The sequence below is a fragment of the Sinohyriopsis cumingii genome, chromosome 5 (assembly GCF_028554795.1).
Source record: "Sinohyriopsis cumingii isolate HCF-2022 chromosome 5, ASM2855479v2, whole genome shotgun sequence".
Taxonomy (NCBI): domain Eukaryota; kingdom Metazoa; phylum Mollusca; class Bivalvia; order Unionida; family Unionidae; genus Sinohyriopsis; species Sinohyriopsis cumingii.
In genome coordinates this window covers 143,168,943-143,192,084 of record NC_142965.1, presented here as the reverse complement: position 1 = coordinate 143,192,084, position 23,142 = coordinate 143,168,943, and the positions used below count along the sequence as shown (strand labels likewise).

At 39.7% G+C, this 23,142-nt stretch overlaps 1 protein-coding gene across 1 annotated transcript in view; it reads right to left on the bottom strand.

Annotated features, from left to right (window-relative positions):
- Positions 1-22,902, bottom strand: part of LOC149800384 (furin-like protease kpc-1) — a 52,686-nt gene extending 29,784 nt beyond the window's left edge. Inside the window, exon 1 of the mRNA XM_089958410.1 lies at positions 22,723-22,902. Coding sequence (XP_089814536.1) covers positions 22,723-22,902 — 180 coding nt within the window. The remainder of the gene's footprint in view (positions 1-22,722) is intronic.
- Positions 22,903-23,142: the final 240 nt, after the last annotated feature.

Here is a 23,142-nt window from a genome sequence, read left to right as displayed (position 1 = left end):
ATTTCCACCATTTGGTATCCTTCCTGTTCTAACTTTAGGCGTCGCTGACAAGTGTCCTGGTACAAGTCTTCCATGGTTCGTTGTAAAAACTGATTTTTAGTGTCGCGGTCAGGGTAACAGACGGGACATCCGTGAAATAAGCAACCGTTAAACTCGTACACGATCTTGGGGTTTTCTAAGTCCCAACCATCGACCGAATGCGTTCCGATGGTCTTTTCGCCTCCTCCGTTGCGGGCATGCTGAATCCATTTGTCTTCGTTGTCGCACAAGTAATGTAACCAGCGTAGGGCTTTGACCGAGTATTGACGTTTGACATAGTTGGTCGTTTGAGGACTTATGACAGCCACGGTGTTTTCAGGCATGAATCGTTGTCGATACACTAAGGAACACGCTTTGGCAATGGTGCAAGCTTCTTTCAAAGGATCGACCCCTCCGTGTTCCATGAACAGTTCTCGAAATTTTCCACAGCAACGCCGTAAAATGTCCAGGTCGGAACGACAATACTTTAGCATTTCTTCCTGAAAGTCAAAAGGGTCCGAGGGGTGAGCCTGGTACCAAGCGTAGAAAGCTTCTCGTTGTTCGGTACGCATGTTGTCCGGGTCGTAACAGTGAGCCTCAGGCAAATGGGGTAGAACGGCATGTTGATTGGCTTCCGTATTGAAAAAGTGTGGAAAGTACCCTTTAGCCATTTCTGTCATTCCAAACGTTTTAGGCATTCGACTCAAAGGCATGGCCAAATAGCTCATCGAATCTTTAAACTACACTTGTCCCACTTGCATGAAAATGATTTTGGCTCCGTTCAGAGTGACTTTAGGAAGTTCGGTGCCATGTTCCGTATAGTATCTGAGAAGAAACTGTCCATCGTATCCGGAGAAATTGTGGGCCATCACCGTGGCATGACGATGACAATCTCCGTAACGTTCGATGTCCTCTTGGCTCCACGTCTTGTCGATGGGGTCTAAGACCCATCGGGCGAAATCGGCTAGCGTGTTCGGTCCCCGAAAGATTTTTTCACTCCCTCCGGGAATCTTGCTGCAGTGAGGGCAATGACTGAAGATAGGTTCTTGAATGCACTTCTCGCACGCTCGATGAGCCACGCAGAAATTTGGAATGTGAATGCCGGTCGCTTGCATGCATTCGAAATCGAAAAAGATGAAATTGCCTTTCTTCTTGTCTCCATCCTCTTTCTCTGGTGGGGGTTGGTATTTTTGCACGTAGCATTGGTGTTCCAAGTCCACGATGTGGTGACAAATGTGACATTTTTTCTTTCCTGAACATACGTGTGCCTTGGCATTTTTGGTACGTATGCCTTGTCCACAGGTAGGGCACAGTCTCAGGAGTTGACAAGCACATTTCTGCTGTGAACCTTGCGTCTTCAGATGTTGTTGGTAACAGGCAGGGCTGACAAACGTGCGCAGACTAGCAGGACAATGCAATGGTTTTTGCCATTCGCTCAGACAGGGTGGAGAGGCCAAACATCCTGAGCATTTCGATCCGCAAAGCTTGTGTTGCTTTCGATTGTTATAACCATTGTCACATTTCTCACAGTAATAACTGTATCCCAGGAATGCAGTGATACTGGTAATGGTATCGAAATGGTCATCGTGATAATAGACATGAATGTATTTTCCGTCCTTAAAGTCTTGGCCTCGAAACAACAGAGGCCCACGCACTTCTTGAGGGTGCACTTTCAAGGTGTAGCGTGGAGCTAGGACATCTTGCAATTTTTGCATTTCAGGAATGCCGCAGGGTTTGTCTTTGGATAGGTCAACTTGTTGCAACAGGAGTTCTGCTTCGTTTCGTTGTTTGGCTCGGTCCGATCGTTGGATAGTTTTCCAAACTCTTTTCCATTCTGCCGTGTCGTTCTTGTTGGCATAGGTTCGTCCCACCACGATGGCTCGGGCTAAGAACATCTGGTTTTGAGGGTCGTGAATTAGGACGGGACTCTTTTTGGTGTTGCGAAGGTTGTTCACCAGTAACACCTTATTGCGTTGTCCGATCCCTTGAGGAGGAGAGACGTGGGTCATGTCCAGTGTGGCTTTTCCATCGGTGATGTCAAACTGGTCATTAGATTGTTGCACGTTTTGAATCTTGTCCATGACTTTGGAAGCAGTTAGTTCTGCGGGTCTGTTAAACTCGATCCAAACAGGGGATTTCAAACCGTCGTGTTGTATGGAAAGTCTCAAGCGATCGTCTTCTTTGGGTTGACATTGTCGCTTGAGTACGGTGAGCAAAGAATCCCACACCCCAGTGATGAACCCTTCTGCTTTCTCCAACGGTACTTCAGCCTTGAAATCTTTAAACTTCACTGTGTATTTGTAAGCCGTGGTTCTAAATTTTCTAGAGGAGCGCTTTTCCGTCTCTCGAATGAAATAGTACTTTTCAGGGTTTACTAAGGGTGATGAAGTTTGTTTAGAGGGTTCGGATTCTGGTTCACTCATGTCCTCTTCAAAATCACTGGCATGAATTTGTGCCAAGACTTCAGCCCTGGTACGAGGCGATATATCACGTTTCTGCCTCTTACTTTCTTCTTCTTTCTTCTCGAATGAATAGGATCGTTTCATCTTGAGTGAAAAACGTCAAATGACTAAAGTTTAAACACCATAGACTAATTTATAGTCATGGCAGACCAGCGTAAAAAAAGGGTGTGTGTCTTGTCCTTTCACTATTCATTTCACTCTCTAACCGAGCACAACGATGGAAGAGACTAGCCAAATCGAACGTTTCATCAGAGCTTTGCGAGGGGTCATTAGAAAATTCTCTTCAGACCAGCCGACGGACTACTCTCCTTCGTTTCGAGATAAAAGTGAAGATACTTGCTATATCTGTCAGAAGAAAGGGCATTGGTCTTCAGAGTGTCCAGATCATCAAAAAAGAAAAAAAAGGGGCTAGAAAAGACAAAAGTCAAGATACCTGTTATTATTGTCAAGAAAAAGGACATTGGTCTCCAGACTGCCCAAAAAAGACACAAGAGGAGTCAGCAGAAAAGAGGGATTCTTCTTCAGAAGAGAGGGATTCTTCAGAGGAAGAAAGCAGCCAGGTAAAGAAAAAGAAAAAGGGGAAGAAAAGTAGAAGGGAAGAAAGTGAAGAGGAAGAGGAGGAAAAGACTGTAACGGTGAAGAAATTTAAGAAACAGAGAGACTAAACAATGAGACAGAAGAAGTGTATGAACTTTTTAAAGAGCTCTGTTGTGAATTGTGAATTGTATTGTAATTATTGATAAAAGAATAAATTAGGTATAAAAAGGTAAGTGTCTTTGGTTTTTGATTTTAATATAAGAACGTACACTCACGCACTCATACACAGACACGTACTATAGGGTAAAATGGTTCTTTTTCTTCTTTTTTTTGAGTTATTGGCAATTGAAAGTCGATCTCTTTTCGAGAGACGTGGGTGGCCCTGAAAAGGGCCCTTTTTTTGGTGTAGGGGTGAGTTTAAGCAATCAACTTTAACTGTCTTAAGCCTTTGCCACGGCCAAGGCCTACTTCTGGACTGCGTAATGTTGATGATGATGATTTGGTTGAAATCACTAAAGGTGGTACGACAGGCTTAGTCACAGGGTTGACGTGTTTAGCTCGGGAAGGTCGTATTCTCTTCGGTTGTGATAAAGAAGTCTGATACATTTGTTTCAGACTTCTTAACTCCGCTAAAATGTCCAACAGTACCGTGACCGTTTGATTTTCACCCTCTTGTTTCTTTGCTGCTACTTCTTCTTGTTGTTGTTTTTTTCTTACCTCTTCTTCTTGCTGCTGTTGCTGTAGGAGAAAAGCTTGTTCCGCTTCCTTTTGTCGTTGTATAAATTTCTCCAATTCTTCTTTCTGTCTCTGTCTAAAATTCTCCAATTGCGGTAATGAAGAAGGTGACGAAGGTTCCGGAACAAATTCTTGCGAGGTAAGAAAATCCACAAAATCCCAATTTACCTCTTCTGAAAGTAAGTCCGGGTTCCCTTGGGCGGTCTCCACTGCTTGTGCACCCCAATGGATCGTTTTCTGAGTTTCCGTCATGTTGAATCACTGTCACATAGATTGACTGCACACAGGTGCTAGCAAATCTATATAGACCACGTGACGTCACAGACTGCTCTCTCCGGATTGGATGCGGGCTGACTGAATTTTGTAACGCGTGTTTGGATTGGTCAACAAACTCAATCCGTTTCAATCCTACCTCTACCTATAAATAAGCGCAGTTCACTGCATTGATTGACCTGTTCTCGGCGCCTCAAGATGTGGAGTGATGTGCAATCTTCTACGCTTGCGTCTTCAATGATGTTCCGGACGGACATACCTATGTATGTCCGATCCAAGTGGACAGTTGTCCACAGGACAGACACCAGTCTGTGGATACGTAGCATCTACGTAGAAAGACAAGGATGCCTCAAAAGAGTCCTGATTTACGGTCCTACAGTGAGACGTAGCCTAAGGACAAGAAGAAGACCAATGCGCTGCCCTTTATATTAATGGATACATTAAGATAAACCCAAAGGCCCTTTTCAGGGCCATTCATAGGTCTCGAAAAGAGAATGACTTTCCATTGCCTACCCATTTTTTTTTTTTTTTTTTTTTTTTTTTTTTTTTAAATCCCATGTTAATTTCCCCTTGTCCCTATACAGGCCCACAATTTATTCCCATGTTAATTCCCCTTGTCGCTAAACAGGCCCACAATTTATTCCCATGTTAATTCCCCTTGTCGCTAAACAGGCCCACAATTTATTCCCATGTTAATTCCCCTTGTCGCTATACAGGCCCACGATTTATTCCCATGTTAATTCCCCTTGTCGCTAAACAGGCCCACGATTTTTCTCCATGTTAAGTTTCCATTGTCGCTAAACAGGCCCAAGGGGGTCTTGTAATGCTAATTCCCACTGTTGCCAAATCGCCCCACTTAACTGCTGTGATTTGTTAATGAAACGCGGAAATATTAGGAGTTACGCAATCCTGGAAAGGCGTGTGTTAATTTTCAGCAGTTATACGGATTTAATCTTGATTGGCTAATCTAAATAAGGGGCTATTGTTATTCAGACGAAATATAATGTTTTAAATATTTTTCCGTCTAAACATAAGTCAGAGTTTCTGTTGGAAGGCAGGAAGCTCGGAGCTCAGATTAAATAGGAAGTACTTTCTCGTTACCATTGTATATGGGATGGGTGTCAGGAGATTTTAGAGAAACGAAACCTTAAAGGTATCGTGAGATTCTGCTACGATAGAACTGAGCTAGTATCGAAAACAGAATAGAAATAGCTCAATATATGCACACATACTAAATCAAGGAGAGAAAATACATTACGGTTGATGATCCGAATGGGGATGGATAAGAGAAAGAGAGGAGAAAAAGGAAAAGAACGATTCTAACTTGCCACCAACGTTGTATTTGGAGTGACCGGCAGGCATCCACGTTATGCATGCATGCAGAGCAAGATATTTCAATCGGTCACTCGATGTTATGATGAAATGTGTCGTATCGTTATAAAGAGAACGGCTAATTGCATTTTGTCAGAACTAGTAACTATTTCTAAGACAGTTTAATAATATTTCATTCTTCAGTTTTTTTTTTTTTTTTTTTTATATAATTGATTCAAGTGTTACAGTTCACTTACGGGAGATTCTGATGCTTTATTATATATCTCTACTCAGATCTATAAAAAAAACTCCATCTGTAAATTTCAGATTATATTTAATAAAGCAGGAATCCTCTACATAACCACAACCACCACCTCGACGTAAGTCGCCGACGCCAGGGAACACAGGAAGGCCTCAACGTCAAGAACCAACTCATGCATCCAGTGCACACACTGATCCAGGGCATACGCATGTCGTACCGGACTCATAAACCACACGAGGAAGAGCAATGCAAGATATATAGAATATATGTATAGTATGTACGCTGTATCAATGATATACCGCGAGAAGTATACATTAAAAGAAAACGAGGCTTGCAGAGTTTCCTTTAAATGAAAAATGTAAACAACGAATAGTATATTATTCATACAGCGTACATACTGTACATATATTTTATTTATATCACAAATAAATACATATATTTGCCATTTGAAGGTAGTTAAGATTTACAACAGGCAGCTGTTTATTGACTGAGTGAATGAACTCCTCACATCCCCGAGTGCGTCCGCTAAAAAACGTAGTTCTATGCGTTTTGTGGCTATTCCAAATCACCTTTGCATATTGATAAGTTGATTGTTTTCTTTTTTAGTTTCTATTTATCTTCACATTCATTAAACCAATATAATACACACTTATGATTTATACACGAAAGGTGGTTTTAATGGTTTAATGATAAGTACAGCACTACAAACACTTGGTTAGCTACGCCATTCATATGCACGTACCGGCGCATGGAATTAATGTGGAGAAAAAAAACCCCTAAGCAAAATGAAAAATCAGCAAGAGGTACTAATTTAATATATTTACAGTTGATCTAAATCATTATTCTGCTTTAGTTATAGTACCACCGACCATAAACTCTATCTGTCTCTCTCTGTATCTGTATCTGTCTCTCTCTCTCACAGCATAATGTGTATCTTTTCCAATAATTCTTTGTACTAATATCATAGGCAGCATAATTGTATTGTCAAGAAATAATCTGACAGTGATGAGCAGCAGGGAAGTTTAACAGACCATCCTGAACAGACAAAATAAAGCTTTCTACGCGAACTTTCTCCGTAGAAGCCTCGGATTTCACTTTTACAGCCTTCTACGAAAGCTAATTTTCGTGCATTTCAGACCGGATGCATCAGTTGGTCGCGCCGGTGTGTTAGTAAAATATAGCGTCCAGGACAGGAAAAATAAACCACGGAGAGTTCTCTAGGATAGTATTTTTTGTGTTATGTTTTTTGTTGCAACGTTGGGCTGCTTTTTCATGAATAAATTTGATCGAGACCAATTCGATACCGACTGCGTGGATCGTGAAGATTTATCGTGATGAAACCGTGCGGTGTTGCCTGAGCGCGGCTGAACAAATTTTTGAATTTGTTTATGTCCATGTCGCCGTTACACCAAGTCTGATGGATATTTCTCAGCGTGTGCGTGTCTACGCCATTGAACACCGATAAAATATTACAATTGTCCCTGATCACCTTTGGAATCTCTGTGTTACGTAAATCACATCAGTGTTCTTGTGTCTGCCACGCGAGAATATCCTAGCCGGATTAGTTTGCTTGTCCAGCATAACATCGTCGAATACAACAAGATTATTAACATCGCCGTCTAAATTTTCCACAGATGGAGCTTCATTGATATCTGTGATGAATTCGATTGTGCCTTCGTCGGTATTGTCGCTAAATTCTTTTAGTACTTGATAACATCGTTGATCGTCAACTGACGGTGCAACCAAATACAACTTATCCCATTTCAGCCATCGCATGATCAAATTTAGCAACAATTGTGTCTTACCAGATCCAGATGGGCCAATGATTATCATTCTAATCGAATTCGGTAATACCGCATTATGTTTCACCTGCTCGCGTCGCTTCGTGGCTGAAAAATCAATTACATTCATGTTACTAGAATACATGGATTTATATTGTGTTAAGTGTCGCACTCACACAGCCACGATAAATCCAACCGAAATCATTACACGCAACAACAGGAACGCAATTGCAGGAGAATGTGAAATTTGTAAGACACGCAAGTTCAGATTTGTAAAAAAAAAAACTAGAAGAACCGGAGGAGACATTGCCGCCTCCATGAAAAATCTACCTGGGCTGCCCTGGGCAAAATATCCCGGAGAGAAGCATCTACCAGGATACAATTATTGTGGACCCGGAACAAGACTCGATATCAGACTCGACGATAATAACCAACCAAAACAAAATGAAGATCCGGTAAACGCCATCGATAGCGCTTGCTATGTTCACGATCTCGCATATCGCAGCGGAGATTTACAACAAAGACATCTCGCTGATATCAGGCTAATTCACGCACTAGACGCGATTCCTGATAAAACTTTCAAAGAGAAATTAGCAACCTGGCTGGTAAAAGGCGCAATGAAAGGTAAATTAGTACTCGGCGCTGGTAAATAATAATGGAGCAGATATATTATTCTCCGCGAGGATTCTGGCGAGGAAAATCAGCAATTGCCAAACTCGCTAAAGCCGCTAAAGTAAAACAATCCACCGCTGAATCGTGGTTATCGAAACAGGCAATTTGGCAAATATACCTTCTTCCGCCTAAAAAAATACCATATGCGAGTTTCACTGTCAGCATCCCTAATGAGGTCCATCAGGCTGATCTTATGTTTCTTCCTTACGATACCGTTGACGGAGTCACATATAAATATGTCCTAACAGTCGTTGATATCGCTAGCAGGTATAAAGAAGCCGAGCCATTATCGAATAAAACAGCAACGGAGATCGCTAAGGCGTTTAGCGAAATTTATTCACGATCCCCGTTGACATGGCCAAATCTTCTTCAGGTTGATCCAGGTCGAGAATTTCTTGGCGCGGTTACTTCATTAATGAATAAAAATAATGTTAAAATCCGTCGCGGTATTGTAGGTGTTCATCACAATCAAGCTATCGTCGAAAGATTCAACAAAACGCTCGCAGAACGATTATTTGGATACCAATACGCGCGTGAATTTATTCAAGATAATCGATCTCACGATTGGGTATCAAGATTGCCTTCATGTAATCAACGCGTTAAATAACGAAGTAACTCGAACAATAGCAATGAAACCTGCAATTGCAATTACAAAATCGAATATACCTTTGAAGCGAGATTCCACAATTCAACCTGTACTAGGTAGTGTCACGGTCAGATATTTGTATAAGGAAGGTGAGGCCGAGGGAGGCAGAAAAAGAGCAACCGACCCAACCTGGAGCGTTACAACTCACAAAATATCAGCCGTAACAAGATCGTCAGAAAGACCAGCGATTTATATTCTAGATTCGTTAGCGCCACAACGCGGATTTACCAAAGAAGAATTACAAATAGTACCCGAAGATACTCAACTACCGCCAGCATCACTGATGTAATTTACTCGAATTCGTCCTAGTTGGGATAATTTTCTTACTCTCGATACGGCCAAATATACCAAATTTGACTAAGATATTCTGTCATCGACGAATCCAAACTTGACCATCTACGGTCAATCCCTGCGACGAGTGTATCGTTGTTGCGTATCCTAGTTTCCATGGCGATTTTTCTGCATTTATCGCGTCATTAACAAGATTAATATCAACAAAGATAATATCATTTAGGACCAAAATCTTTTCCTCTCCGCATGGTAAAATAATATTAATATTTTGTTTTCTAGTATTGGCGGGCCTATAGCATAACGGTACCTGCAGCGTTGGAAATTTCTCACAATGCAGCTTAAATAACATTTCCTGGATAATATCACGAACAACTTTCCTACTAGCAACGATCAAATGATCGGGACGCCACAAATTTAGAAAATCGCTCATCGGAGTCTCGTCGATTATTCTCCTCATGACGTCACACTGAATCTTATTCGGTTGTAGTCGAATCAATTTCTTAAATTCGGTCAGTAAAATATCAGTCGATCTATAATCAGCGTCGATTTCCTCGTAATAATCAACAAAGTTTCTGAGCCATTCGTGAGGAGATTCACCATCAATAGGATCAGGCTGGCCGTGATCTCCGCACATTATCACAGCGGTATTTTTCCCTTCCAACCAAGCTAAGATCGATTTTAGCATATCTAGATTCACCGTGCAAATTTCATCAAATATTATAATCTTGTTGATATATTTATTTCCCATACGAGCCGAATCCCATGATCCACCGCTGTACTTGAAATAACTGTGATACGTGCAAGAACCAACGCCGCGCTGCTTTATTTCTCGCGCTAATCTGTGAGTCGGAGTCAACACGATCATATCGGAATTTGCAAATAAATTTATCGCTCGCGTTGTTTTACCGCTACCACCAGGTCCATTTAGGTAGACGAATTTACTGCGCGAAATTGGATCAAATGCAGATGCGGCTTTGGAAAAATCTTCAAATTTATCTCGATGAAATTTATCACAATCTTCAACATCGGCATCTTCGCAATAATCTAGAATATCTTCGTTTTTTATCCTCCAGGTTCCCCATGAACTACCATCGGTGATTAAATTTTCCAGCCTGCACTGGTATTTTTTATCGATATAAAATGAATCCGTCGCGACTCTTACCGCGATATCAGAAAATTTATTTATCATCGAGAGTAAATTTATACTTACATAAGCGAGCATCGACGACCGTAAATGCGTATATTGCGCTGATTCTCCGTCAAGGTAGCTAATCACGGTACCTAACTTCGCTCCGTCAATGATAATATTCTCTCTGTTGCAAAATATTCCTCGTGATACCGTATCGGCGATTATAAAATCCATCTCGGCGTCGTTGATAAATAATCTAGCGTGTCGATGTTTATGATCAACGGATCCACCTTGAGTAAATTTACCAATTATTTTTCTTCCTATATCTTTTGCGTTGTCACAGTCCGTCGGCAACCACACATTAGTTTGTTTCCTATACGATATAATCGCCTCGCTCACTGTCAACGACACTAACATTGACGAATCTAGCATATATCTCAACAACACCGTAGGAACCCAACGGCGCTGAGAGAAATGCCTACCAAACCAAATATAGCAAATTTTATGCAAATTTTCAGCAAACTCGAATGACGTAACACAAGCGAATCCGGTTATGGCAAAATCAGGTAACGGCCCGTTAATCGCTACTCTTGTCATCTCGCTGGTAGGATGGCCGAATTTAGCAAAATAATCTGCACAATCGCCATATCCGAGGAAACTTCCAGGATAACACGCGCTCATGTCAACGGAGATCATATCTTCGAAATTGTATTTGGTATTCCACAATCCGCCATGGCCGTATTCGATACAGCTAAGTTGAATATCAGCGAGGAATTCGTTCCTTGTAGGTTTCCACGAGTTTTTCTCTCTAGCGGCGTGAGCGGCCACAGACGAAATTGTAAAGCAATTTGTCAGTAATTGATCGGGATTCGACGAATATTTCACCGCGAGATTTTTCATCGACTCATGTAATATTTCATCCCGGTAAATATCGCCGCATGGCAGAATAAATTGATCGTATCTTTCTTCGCTCGAGAATAACCATATCGATATTGGATCAGATGCGCTTAATTTTTTGATAAATCTAAACATAACATCGGAATTATCTTTCGCGGCATCTACCGTGGAAAATTCCACGGGATAAAATTTAACCACACGATCTCGTGGAAATATCATCACCGATTGCGACCACGCATGTGAATTGTGATCGACAATCTCGATTGGCGCTCCTCGAGATCTATACGGTGATGAGTATAATATTTCTCCCGATAGCGTTTTCACTGTGATAGGAAATTTAAGTTTTTTGCTCAACGCAGCTACATCGTCCACAGATGCACCATCAGCGACAGTCTTCGCCCATGCGTTAATTTTATTCAGCCTCAACTGGGTCAAACCAGATCCACGTCGAGCGTTTTTCATGTGTTCGATTACGCGCTCGGCCACGCAGTTTATCATTGGCGATTCTTTCATCGCAGGTAGATTTTTCACATCCGGGTTGTTATTTAGCCGATAAATACCGTAAACAACTGCACTAGATGGATATGCCCTAGCGTAATAGGGACCGTCGATCCCCAGTAACAATCCATGCTTAGAGTTTTTATCGAGAACAACATTTTTCTTACCGCAACGCACTGGATCTCGTTTATCGCGAATAATCCAAGTATCGTCGGGCATTTGTGCGATAAATTTTATTCCAAAGATAAATCGCTCTTCGGAGTGTTCGGTTTTTATGTGCTCGATTATTTTCTTGGCTCGTTCCAGATTCATCGTAGCGTCAACAGAGTTCGTTTTCCAAGTCGACCAAGTGTGAATCGCTCCGTCATCGAAAAACTCTCTCTTGGCCCGATCAACTTCAGGTATAATATATTCTGCCTCATCAAGATCAAATGTGTCCATGATTATATTTTAGACAAATGTTTAAATTATAATAATGCATTGCAAGTGGATACTAATCGGTTCAACAAATTTCTGTGATAAATCCTGCAGAGGCAATTATTGCGGCGCTCATATACACGCGATTCGGCGTGGTAGTAAAGGACCACAACGTTGCTTAGTTTGTCAAGTTGGCACGCGAGGAAAAACTCGATTGTGTTTAGCCTGCGGAGGAAACAATTATCGAGAATTGCGTCGGTATTATGAAAAAAGATCCTCGTCGGTTATAACATGTGAAGAAGATTATATTAATCGATTCAAGGCAAATAACGATTTAGACATATAATTATTATATATGAATCCAAAATCAGCAACTCCAGAAACAACAATGACATGCGAGTTTAAATCTCATCCTACGATCATGGGATACGAGGCATCATCGGATGGTATCGTCAGGCATATTAAAACAAAGAATCGTGTTGGTAAAGGTGATAGATTTGGATATCTCAGATTTACCATCAACAAAAACAAAAAACGAAGATGTACAAGCTATTGTAATCACAGATTTGTATTCGAGGTTTTCAACGGACCAATAGAAATCGGTCTCGTTATCGATCATATCGATGGAAATAAAGCTAATAATAAATTATTTAATCTTCGAGCGGTAACTCAGAGTGAAAATTGCAGATCCGGCAATACCGGCGGACCGCGAATAGCTAAGGCGGTTAAATCAATAAATAAAGAAACAAGCGAGGAACTTGCATTTACATCGATGAGGACCGCTGCAAGATACTTCGGTATTAATATAGTCTCGGTGTGGCGAGTGGCAGAAAAAATTCAAAATGCAACATTCTCATATCTATTTGGCGAGTGGATTGAGTTTTACTATATTCCGATAATTTCAGATTCAGAAAGTGAAATCGAAGATTTCTAAAAATTAATTGAATATTACAAAAATTATATAATGAACAAGGAAAACGTAAACGACATCATCGAAGCCATCGAGGATCTGAAAAAAAACGTAAATTTATCCTCAGATTTGCACACAGGTAAAATCCGGTCCGAATTTGAGACGATTGTTCAGGGGAAACTCGAATACAGGTACACGCTACCGTCAGAATACAAGTTTATAAAGAAAATCCAGATTGCCATGTACCAATCACTTGCGACCGTCAGCGATGATCAAATCGAGAATTTTGTTAAATTATCGACGCTGGTAGAAAAAGTTAGATCGAGATTATCCGACGAGTATGAGTCGAGAAAAATTACCAGCTCGCGTGTCAGGCAGATAAAAAAGCTGGTCGATGAAAGCAGAATCAAGGAATCCTCGATTTCTGATTTTAGAGTCAAAGACTCTAGAGTCAAGGAATCCTCGATTTCTGATTCTAGAATTGGAATTGGAATCGAAGATTCTAAAGATTCTAAAGAATCTGAAGATTCTGAAGATTTCAGATATTATCAGAATTGGAATCGAAGATTTTGAAGATTCTGAAGATTTTATCATAAAAAAAAACAAAAATTTCTGATTTTATTATTTTTTTTTATTATTTTACTGAAATTGTGCAATATTCTTAATTTTGACAGGTATTTACCCCAGCAGATTCACGAAATTATATAAATTGCACAATTTGACGGGTATTTACCCCAGCAGATTCACGAAATTATATAAATTACTCGATTTGACGGGTATTTACCCCATAAAAAACATAAAATTACGCAAATTTCTTAATTTTTCTGATTTTTATTAATTTTTTTTATTATTTACCGAAATAATTTATTTATTGAAATTGTGCAATTTTCTTAATTTTGACGGGTATTTACCCCATCAAAAACATAAAATTATATAAATTACTCAATTTGACGGGTATTTACCCCAACGGATTTACGAAATTATATAAATTACTCAATTTGACGGGTATTTACCCCATCAAAATTAAGAAATTTACTAATTTTGAAAAATTTCCTGGTTTTTATTTATTTTTTTGGCCATTTTTCTTTGGCGGACAGATTTACGATCTCACCAACAAATTGATACTCAGTGTTTCTCCGCGTATATCAAGCAAATGTCCATTTTGATCTGTTAGTTTGAAATTTATCTTCGATAATAATCGATTGTGGCATCGCAGGTAAAACGGATTTACTGGCTCTTTTATTATCAAAAAACCCGGAGATGCGCTAGGTGAAAACGAATATAAGATAAATCCCTGCTGTGCCTGCTCTGACACAGACGAATCCACGTTGTAGCTACCTTCAACGACATCCGCGTGAAGATAAATCGCGATAACTTCTGTTATATTGACGATACCCGGCGAGATATGCCGCCCTTGCCCGACAGGATCATTATTATGTTTGAGAATCGATTCTGATTGTATTTTTTTAGTCCACGCGGCATGTAATTTCGGAAATAAATCATCGATGGTATCAGTGACGGATTTTCTCATTTTATCAACATCATAATCGGGAAATTTGAAATTTGGTAGCGTTTCCTCGGTTAATCCGAATACTGTCATGAATTTTGTTTTTTTTCCTGAATTTCTGATCAACTCGAATTTGCTAATAGGAAGAACATAATCGGCAATTGATATATCGTCGATTATCGCCCGAATGAACATACCATGATAATATTCAACATCATTCGCGAGTTGATTTAAAATCTTCACGCGTTCGATAATTTCGCTACATGAACCTGATTTATTTAAGATGCATTCATGAAAGGATTCCCGCAATAAATTTAATTGTAATTTATGTTCTTGAATAAATTCGTCGAGGGTTTTTCTTATCAAGATACCGTCTATGGGGAATATTATCCTGTTAATATTGGTAGCGTCGAAGATTTTCACACCGGGGGGAATTTTAGGAAGAGGCAACCACGAGAGAATTTTGTTGTCCCTAAAAGTAAAAGCGAACATTACCAAGTTAAATTTGTGGTTATTCATGAGATTGATGGCATTGTGGATCAGAGGCTTGTGTTTGATATCTCCGTACCATCCTTCGTCGGTGGTAAAATCTGATTTGTTTGGCTCCGGTAGCTCTGGAGGAGCTTCTTCGTGCCAACCTGGAATAATAAAATCTGGTTTTTCTGATTTTGCCAGAGGTGCGATTTCGGGCCAACCTAGAACTGTCCTAATCGATGACTGGTAAATATCAACGATATATGGCGATTTTACTTCGATTATCGACGACAACGTTGGATCGTGCGAGGATATTTTTATTCCTGGAGTAGCATCGCCGGTTATATTTGATATTCTACTGGTAAGTTCCTTATCTAGTTGCTCAATTTCGTAACTGCCTGTTGGTATGCCAACGACGATCCAATCGGGAGTTCCATCAGGACGGTTTTTATTGGCAAAAACAAGCGAATTATTCGACGATAATCTACCGAATGATTTCGACCTAACATTGGGCCAGCTATTATAGACGCGTAATTGTGACAGCGCAATTTCCTTGACGCTAATTGGTATTGGAAAATCGATACTAAATTCTGGCCTGGTTGAGCTTGCCGATATCAGCGTTGTTATCGGCGGTGTCGTGTTTGTCACGATTTGAGTTAGTTCGGACATTATTGATATTCATTTGTTCAATCTCGGAGTAGATATTTACCATTGCCGAAAATTCTAGATCGGATATAACGCCGTCGTTGAGACTCTCAGAAAGCAACGACGATATTTTCGAATACGCCTCGTTGACCTGGGATAATTTACTCGTGTATAGAGACAATTTCTCATTCGTGCACGAGGATATTTTTTTCGCGATGATATTGAGAACACCAGCGATTGTCGTTGTCGATGATATTGTTGTTACCGCGGATAAGATTATACCAGCACCAGCGACTATTGCACTTACCGGGTACACGGCAACATCGATGGCAATTAATCTGCGTTGATATTTTTTTATTTTTATCTGATACTCGTCGAGGAGCTTTTTTAGCGAATCCTGCCATGAACGCGCCTGATTGTATCGGTAGTCCGATGCGGTCATTTATTAGTTAGGTTATCTAACCAATTGCGTGTTCTCCGGATAAATATTCGAAAATTACTTGACAATTGACATGCATGAAGGTTCTAATTTGTGGTTCTAGCCTAAAGGTTTCTATTTTACCCTCAAATGCACCAATAACAAAAAACCCAGGATAATATTCACGAAATTTAAAATCATCGTCTATTATTACATTGAGTTTTGCCGTTGCGGTGATAATATATACTCGATATACGCCTGTAATTGGCGGGGTAAAGCTAAATGTGTTATTCTCGGGTGTCCATTCAACATATTGTATTTTTACCACAAATGGTACATGGCAGGAAAGATTTTTTGTTTCTACCTCCGCTGGTATCGAAATACGCGGTAATCTTCCAAGATTCATTGACGATATTTTTGTGTTAATATCGCTAATTTTTGTAGTTGCGTCGAGAAGTTTCGTGTTTAAATCTCGAATTTCTCCGCTGTACACCGATGTATCGAATTTTTGACGCGCCAATTCACGTACTACGTTAATTTCATCGTTAATTTTGGCAATATCCTCGTTGAATTTTTTCGTTTTCTCGCTGAGATCGTCGTGTGATGTTTTATCGCTTTTCTGACTCATTACGGTATTTATTTCGGTAATATCATCGTTGATTTTAGTAATATCCTCGTTGATTTTTCTTACTTTATCGCTAAGATCGTCATGCGATGCTTGATCGGCTTTTTTCTTTGCTAGTTCGTTTGCGGCGGAGGAAGTATCGCTGGATGTTTTTATATCTTCCTCGATTTTTTTACTAAATTTAGCTAAATTATCGTCGAGTTTTTTAAGATCGTTATTTAGCCTGTTAAGTCTTTTTGTCACTCTGTCCTGAAGATCGTCGTGTGATGTTTTATCGGCCTTCAGAAGCAACGTTGCTGATAACTCGTTATTCTTTTTTTCCACATCCGCGATATTAGCCTTCGAGGGAAACTCCGCGATAATATCGGTGATATCAGCTATAGATTTCAACACCAATTCTGATTGACGAGTAAATTGATTGATGTGATCATTATATTCGCCCCGCTTGATTATATCGGTTATTTTTACGTTGCTGGTTTGTAATCTTCCTTCACGGTTCTGAAAAATAGCAACTTCGCCAGGATCCACTTCTGACAGCGATAGAAGATTATTAATATCATCCCTTGTGGCGAATTTTGATAGATCGACGTCAGTCACTTCTGCTTCCTTCTTCCTGTAGATAAATCTACCGTAAATATCAACCATGATATTTATCTATGGCATATTCAAATACGATTCTATGATACGGACCGGATGATTTTGAAATTGCGTCGAGGACGTTAATTGATTCAGGACCGCATATCGGTGGATCCATTAACGTCTGCGTCGGAAGTGTCGAATACCAAATTGGAATATTTAACTTTGACACGTAATCGATAAATTCTTTTGGTGGCGCTAGTCCATACGAGTCAAAATAAACGACTTCGCGAGGATTAATCGCGTAGGCGACCCAATGTGTGCCAGGACCAGTATTTGAATCGAGATTTATTATTCCTGTTTCGGTGGAATTTGGTTTTTCTGGTAGTTGATCCCGCATAAATACGCCTCTGAAAAATTTTATTTTTTTATTCTTTGCTTCGTTGAATAAATCTAAATTTGAGGCTGGTAGGCTAATTTCAGACGGATCCGTACGGGGGTCGTCTTAGATAAAGGCCTGATCCGTACATGGGAGGTCGTCTTAGATAGAGGCCGCTTCCCTTTTTTTTACCGTATCGCCCTCCCATTACTTTATGCGCTAATTTAGCACCTGCGGCTCCAACAGCACCTAACCCTAACGCTTTTGCACCTGCTATTAACGCGGGAATAGCGGCTAGCAGAGGGAAAATTCCGCCCGTTTTGACCATGTCTCTGATGGCACCTATACTAAGATTCACATGAACGCCGGAATTCGCTGATTTTGCTTTGGTGAATCGTTCACGTTGATTTTTAGTTAGCGACAGTTTGTTAGGACCGCCCTGAATTTGATCATTTTTCAGGGTTAATTTCGTACTGCATCGCTTTGCTGTTGCTGTTTGGAGTTTTATCATCTGACCCGGGGTCAGAGTTACGCTGACGTGTTCGTATGGCATATTAATAATCATTTAATCTAAATTTAGAAAATCTTAAAATCTTCGATTTTAAAGTTACATTTTCTCGACAGGAGCGTCTATAATTCTCATTCTTCCGCTGATTCCCTCCAAGATCATTGTTCTATCGCTGAGAATCACCGCGATTGCTTTATATAAATTATTTCCCGTGCGAATTCTGGCTTTGAAATGGATATCAACGACAGATTGCTTTACCAAATCGAGATGTTCCAGGGAAAAGTAATAGATAGGATAAAATTTATTAAAATCCAGCTGCGATATTTGCAATCCGGTATCGATATTTTGATCGCGACCCATAAAACTTAGCAAGCGATGATACGCGCGGGCCGTCGAATAATTGGCAAAATCAATCGATATTTCCTCGGATGGTTCTTGTTGGCCATTTACTCTCCGAGACACATTTGTTGCGTGTATACTATCAAATATCATGTGGCTGTACATTTGATGATACCTTCGCGTGTGCAAAAAAGCGATAAAGATATGCCTAGGTGCAGAGGTACCTTGCTGCGATGCAATACGCCAGGTAAAATCACCATCAATATCGGTATTTGTGGAATCTGTTGTTGTTGTCAGCCATGACATGACAGATTTACCGCCTTGGTTCATAAATGACAATAATTTTTCTTCTTCGATTATTGATGGGGTTATCGCTGGCATCCACAAGGTAAATTTGAGTAATTTTACCTGGCCGCCATTATTCGCGGCATCATTGGCATGTGGCAAATTAGTAGCGGGATCAATAGTACCTTGTCGCCAGATAGCATCATCGCTATTTCCTTTTCTGACAAACGTTACGGTATGTTTCGCTCCGTAGATAATTTTCCTGAAATGCCTACAAAATCCGAATATATGGGATAACGGAATAGCACAAGAGAATCTTCTGCGACCTCCTTCTAGCATAAGTTTTCGCGTGGCAAATCCGAGATTATAATCAGGATTAGTATTAATAATCATATCTTCGACGTCAGCGTCAGCATTATTAGCGTGATTTCTCGGTCTCCTGACGGTATACTGGTTATGATCAGCGTTATTAGAATTATCTTTGGCGAACATCATACTAGGGCCAGCTGATCTAGTAAAATCATCCGAGTATCTAGCTAGGCCTATTATCGTTGTTGCTAAGTCAACATCATTAGTAATTGACTCAATCTCTCTTCCGTCGATCATGTAAGTGGCGTTTTTGAATAATGCCATAATGCCGTTGTTAACAAATCCGACCCTAAAATCTGCTGCATAGGCGGTATTATCCGTTTTAATAACTTCCCCGGTAACTTCAATATACGCCTCAGATGGAAGAAAATATCTTGTTGTATCGTGAACTTGAATTTCCAAGCGATTTCCAGTATTTGGTTCAACTGCATCGTATGAGAAATACTGGAAATCTCGCACGGATGTATCTCTACCTACAGGCTCGTCCATGTCGAACACTTCATTTGACACTTGTGCGAACATTTATTAATAAGAATTTCATCTAAAACGAAGACTGCTGCCTGATATGAAACTTGTATTCGCGACTTCCTGTGCTAGGTCATTTATTTTTTTATTTGCTGCGTCGTTTATAGCTTTACTGACTTCGGGGGGCATTTCGCTGGTACTAGGTAATTTGACGGGTTGTTTTTTACGCATTAAATTTGATATTTTGCTTTTGACAGCATCGAAGCCTTTAGTGGCCAAATTACCAACACCAGAAATGACAGTCTCACCTATCTTTCCTATTGCCTTTGACGCGATTTGTTTGGCTGCGGGTCCTATTTTAGGGACTACTCGCGTGACGAGGCTTTTAACGATGTCGCCGATTCCATTACCGTGGATATATTTATATACAGGCAATCGAGAGTTAACTATGCGGACCTGTCTAGGTCTGCGCTGATGTTTGTGAACAATCATGTTATTTCAATTGTGTTGTTTTAATCGATGAGTTCATCAATGAGCTCCTTGTAAATGTAGGAGTCGATGACGCCACCACGGAATAATCGCTGACAAATATCGGAGGCCTCGTTGATTATTTCACGAGAGTTGTTTCCGGCTCGTTTTCCTCCGATTAATATTTCGAGGCGAGACACATCGTTAACGACGCTGTCAGGGCAAATGGTATATCCTTCTCCTGTTTTTGGTTCTGATGGTGTTGATGGCTCACTAAACCACTCCGATAATACATCTTCCTCTTCTTCTTCTATTTGTTTTATTTTTTCTTCTTCTTTCTCCTTTTCTCTTTGTTCTACGCTTTTCTTAAATTCACGAAATTCAGAATCGTATTTGTAGGGAGGATTTTTGCTGGCAAAATGTATCCACTCGATCCATTTGTGTTTTTCAAGAGGTTTTCCTTGAACCCTTGGTTTTAAATATTTGTCCCTTTCATCATAATCTGCGGCAATATCAACTAAATTTTCCCCTTTTTTGAGTTTTTCATATGCATCATCGGTAAAAACAAGTTTGATAGCACGATGAAGATTTTCATAATCGGATATCAAATTTTCTTTCTCTTGTTGAGTTGTTTTTTGTGATTTCTTCGAAGATTCTATGTTGTCTTTTCTCCTTGTATCTGCGGCGTCTAGAAAACTATTATAAAGAGCATTAGTTTTTCTCGCCTCCTTTAAATTAAATTTAGCTCGGAATATATTATTATACCAAATTCCCCGCGATTTAATTTTTTTCAATCCGTATTCCGTTAAAAAAGCCTTCCTGTTGTCAAAGGTATCTTCCGCAAATATACCAAGTAATCCAATGTTATTACCAAATAAATCAAATTCCTTTATCAACGTTTTCCAACCATCATCGGTAAATTTTTCTTTTATTACTTCCCGAGGATCTCTCCCCTGAATATCCTCCTTTTCTTCTTCTTCTTCTTCTTCTTCTTCTTCCTGCTGTAATTGTTCTTGCCGCGCTTGTGCTTGTACCTGTGCTTGGTGAATTTGATCCAGTCTATCTGGCACTACTCGAGTGTGTTCCTCAATATCTTTCATCATGGGAACAATTCCGCGCTTCCTGAGTTCCTTATCATCTTTTTTCTCACCATATGCGACTCTCTCGACGGTTTCGGTGACTGGCTTTAGCCACTTCGACGATATCTCGGTAATTCCGTATTGCGTATCTTCGTAATCACGAACATTTTTCTTAAATAATTGTTTTGTTGGAATAAGTTTCTTTAGTGACGCTAATTGTTCTCGCGCTAATCTAGCAGAATGAGGCTCTCCAACTGTGCTGGTTTTCCGACTCATATTATTTTCAAGTATATTATTTTAATGCGACGTAAAATTGGCCAAAGCAGCCCCCAAAGACAACAAAAAAAATTAACACAAAAAACTTATCCTAGAGAATTTTCTCTTAATTTATTTTTCCTGTCCTGGACGCTATATTTACTAACACACCGGCGCGACCAACTGATGCATCCGGTCTGAAATGCACGAAAATTAGCTTTCGTAGAAGGCTGTAAAAGTGAAATCCGAGGCTTCTACGGAGAAAGTTCGCGTAGAAAGCTTTATTTTGTCTGTTCAGGATGGTCTGTTAAACTTCCCTGCTGCTGTGATGTGTTCAGTAAAACACGCACCGAAGACACGCTGATTCAAATTATATGTTGCGAGCAATTTCGGTATTGGACTAATATGCGTGTAAATGATCAAGAAATGTATCAAGAGCACGAGAGGTGTAAATACAATTCACCAGGCCCACCATCGCAGTCAGGGGACATAACTGACTAAAGCAAAGTCAATATGACCTAAAGATACTGCAGCTATGATGGAAGATTTTAAATGCTTGTAGATAAAACAGCTACAAAATATATGGAAATATGCTTACTATTGAATCTTGATTGAGGCTAATCCTTTGCCTAAATCATCACTATAACCATTTTCGTTTGAATTAAATACATGGGCGTCAACAACCAGGCCTTCGGCCTTGCATTAGGTACATTGCCTGAGGAGAGCACAACACATTATTCTAAAAATCAGATTCATTCAATTATGTTTTAAAGAAAACTGGTTATTCCTTCTTTATGTTAACACTATTATTTGTCTTTACTCGTATGAAGAAATGTCCAAAACACCACCTAAACGTGATCGGATATAATTATTCTTGCCTATGAACGCAAATATTTTATATATGGTTCTACTTGTCCGTCTATCTGTCTCTCGTGATACTTGCGACTTGTTGAATATATATATATATATATATATATATATATATATATATATATATATATATATATATATATACATTCTCGTGGATGCATATTTAACTCAAGTTGTTAATATCATATCCATCAATGTGTATGCGATATTACTGTCCGTCAGTCAGTGTGTACGTTCGGATTAACAAAGTAACTAAATAATTATAGTGTGTGTTTAAAGATTACGTTATGAACAAACGCATCTACGGGTAAAGAGGGAAAACCATGTGATTATTTATTTTAAATGTGGATATAAATATTTCTCATTTCCAATTTTATCTGTGGACATGCCGAAGACTAGTACGTGTCTCTAGCCAGAGTCTTTTCTCTCTCTCTCTCTCTCTCTCTCTCTCTCTCTCACACACACACACACACACACACACAGACAGACACAGACACACACACACACACACACACACACACACACACACAGAGTCTACATACAGAATATATAATATCGAGCACATATCTCTGAATTAACCGAGTCGATGAGGAAATAGAATAAAGTTTGGTAAATACTTACCGATTGTTCCTCCACCTCATCGTATTTTTGTCTCAGCTCCTGGAAGACATCATCTTTTGCATTTTCCTCGACTACTACATATATGTCAAATTTTTGAGCTTCCCAGTTAAGGTGTCCATTTGCAACGCAACTAAGTATCCACGGAAGAATAAACACCGGTTCCAACATAGAAATAAACATTTTTGTCGAAAAAAGAACTTCTATTTACACACCACCAACAAATATTGCATGTCTCTGGTCTGCCCCAAAATCAATGTACATTGCTTCTTCGCCTTGATTTACACTAATCGAACCATCTTTATTTTTATTACATACACACACAAAGGTGAAGTATTATATGGTAAACTAACCTTTTCCATATATGGAACTTGAACAAGTTACCTTAGGTCCTTCCCAGTGCTTAATTACCAATAAACAGCT